Source organism: Penaeus vannamei, chromosome 13 (assembly GCF_042767895.1).
Source record: "Penaeus vannamei isolate JL-2024 chromosome 13, ASM4276789v1, whole genome shotgun sequence".
Lineage (NCBI taxonomy): Eukaryota > Metazoa > Arthropoda > Malacostraca > Decapoda > Penaeidae > Penaeus > Penaeus vannamei.
In genome coordinates this window covers 13,365,377-13,367,876 of record NC_091561.1, presented here as the reverse complement: position 1 = coordinate 13,367,876, position 2,500 = coordinate 13,365,377, and the positions used below count along the sequence as shown (strand labels likewise).

Below are 2,500 nucleotides of genomic sequence, written 5' to 3'. Positions count from 1 at the left end.
ATATATATATATATATATATATAAGTAATCCGTTTGTCCTCCTTCACACTCGTCCCCTGCATCCCCTGCCCCTGTCTCCCGACCCGTCCTCTGCTCTGCCCCTTGGCCAGCCTGCGTCCCAGCCCAATTACCTTCGACCTTCTCCTGTTGCTGCCACTCCTGCTGCCCTCGGGAGGTCCACGCCCAGGTGAAGCGCATGAGCCTGCCCACGTGGCCTGCCAGGTTGATGACCATCCTCTGGAACATGGCGAGGGGGTTCTTGGAGGGGGTGTCCTGCGAGGCCGTCCTGGAGGGCTTCAGCGCCGCCGTGGTCGCCTGCAGGTGGCAGCCCACCACGCAGGCCTCCTGCTCGTTCATCACGTTGTAGGCCGTCACGCAGGCTGGGGAGAGGGAGGGAAGGGGGTTTTGTAAGATGATTATCTCTTGTATCTTCATGGATTTCCTAAGCTAAATATCTTTATTGCTTATTGTGCATTTATCGCTGTGTATTTACACTATTCTTTGAGTATAATCGCATCTATTGAATAGTATATGAAATACTATATCATATTTTGAATAATATTATATCAGTCTTTGCCATATCAGATCTGCCAACGTATCCCAAGCAATCGGCTGCTCTCCTTGGCGCTCCTTCACGAGCGGTCACCACTCACCGTGCCTGCAGGAGTGCTTGGCTTGTTCGAGGCGCTCCTCCTCCACTTTGCCGTCGCGGTGTTTGTGTTCCTTGACGATCAGTTTCTTGACGTCGTGCTTGGCCTCGAGTTTGGCCTTGTGTTCGACCTCGGTTTTGGCTTCCTGGTGCATGAGGCACTTCATCCACATGGCGAAGCCGTCTCCGCCGCTACGGCTCTTGGCCTTTGGAGTCTCGCTGGAGGATGAGGATGAGGATGAGGATGAAGAGGAGGAGGAGGAGGAAGAGGATAATGATGACGACGAGGGAGATGGAGAGGAGGAGGGGGAGGAGGGGGTCTTCTTGGTGGAGGAGGCTGCCGTAGCATCAGGGTTGGCCTCGGGAGGGGCGAGGGTGGTGGTCGTGGTGGCCTGGTGGGCGGCGCGGGCGGGGTGGTCTTGAACCGGATGGTCTGCGGGCTGCGTGGTCGTCTGGCGGTTCTTGAGATGCAGGTGCAGCACGCGGGATGCAAGGGCGACCTTGCTGGTCCCGCTGGCCTTGTGGGCCTCCTCCGCCTCCTCTCGCTCCACCACCGCGTCCTTCTTCTCGGCCGCCTTCTCCTCCTTCTTCTTCTCCACCATCTTTTTCGTCAGCTCCTTCTTCTTCTCCATCGCTGCCTCCTTCACCCCTTCACTTCCCACGATCCCATTCTTCTCCACCTTCTCTTTCTTCTCCGGCTTCTCCTTCTTCTCCACTCTGACCTCCAGGTCGTGGGGCGCCGTGTGGGGGGTGAGGGGGAGCCTTCGAGGGGTGATGAGGGAGCTCAGGTGCATGACAGGGGAGCGTTGGAGCGTCGAGATGAGGGAGAGCGTGAAGAGGTCACACCCACGCTCGCACACGCTGGCCAGGGCGGACTGGGCGAAGGGAGGCAAACATTAGAGTATAGATTAATGGGCGAATTATAAGGCAAAATGAAAATGAAGTCTCAATCAGTATGGTAAATCATGACGTTAGAGAAGGTGAAGGTGTAAAAGGATGAGAATAAAATAAAAAAAAGTATATATTTCCACTGAAAACAGTAGCCGACTGTCTTATTTTATTTCATTTATTTATTATTCATTTATTTATTTTTACAACTAAAAGGATTCCAAAGTGTATTATATATCACATTAACACTTATATCACCAGCAGCATGAGCAGCCTCACCTGTGCTAAGTCATTCTTAACGAAGTTGGCGTCACACTGGACCTTGCATGGCTGCCAATTTGCCGACGCCGAGCCAACCAGCAACACCACGCCCACCAGGCTCCACGCCCACACCGCCCGCGCCGACATCATGAGCGCGCTGCTCCTGGAGGTAACCGGAGGAAAGTTTAGAACAGGAATAACTATGTAGCACAAATGTACATTTTTCAGTTATACACATACACACGCACACACACACATACACGCATGCAAACACACACACACACACACACACATATGCACACACACATACAACACCCATCCCCTACACACGTATACACCCAGATTAACAAAAATGTTTCAACAGCCTTGCCTCATAAGGAGACATACTGAAATGTGGGTGTCGGTCCGTAGAGTTTCACACGAAATTATTGCACCCGAGTCGTTTACGTGAGGAGTACATTACAGCAAAATTAATTTCTTCCGCCCATCTTTTCAGAAATGCAGTTGATGTGTTAATGTCACATGATATCTGTATCACCCAAGTATATTTCCAATGATATATCATATTTAAGTGAAGTGTATTGTGAATAAAAATGCATATAAGAGATGGAGACCATAAATTCACAAAATCCCAAAATAGAAAGAAGGAACGTAAATTAAACGACGAAAGAGAAGACGGAGAAAGATGAGATAGACAGATAT

General features: G+C 50.6%; 1 protein-coding gene across 1 annotated transcript in view; it reads right to left on the bottom strand.

The window, feature by feature from the left end:
- Positions 1 to 2,500, bottom strand: part of LOC113814932 (uncharacterized) — a 22,137-nt gene that overhangs the window by 9,188 nt on the left and 10,449 nt on the right. The window contains exons 2-4 of the mRNA XM_070128984.1: positions 1,817 to 1,961; positions 654 to 1,524; positions 132 to 380 (exon numbers count right to left, since the gene is read on the bottom strand). Of these exons, the coding sequence (XP_069985085.1) occupies positions 132 to 380; positions 654 to 1,524; positions 1,817 to 1,948 (1,252 nt within the window). The 5' untranslated portion in view covers positions 1,949 to 1,961. The remainder of the gene's footprint in view (positions 1 to 131; positions 381 to 653; positions 1,525 to 1,816; positions 1,962 to 2,500) is intronic.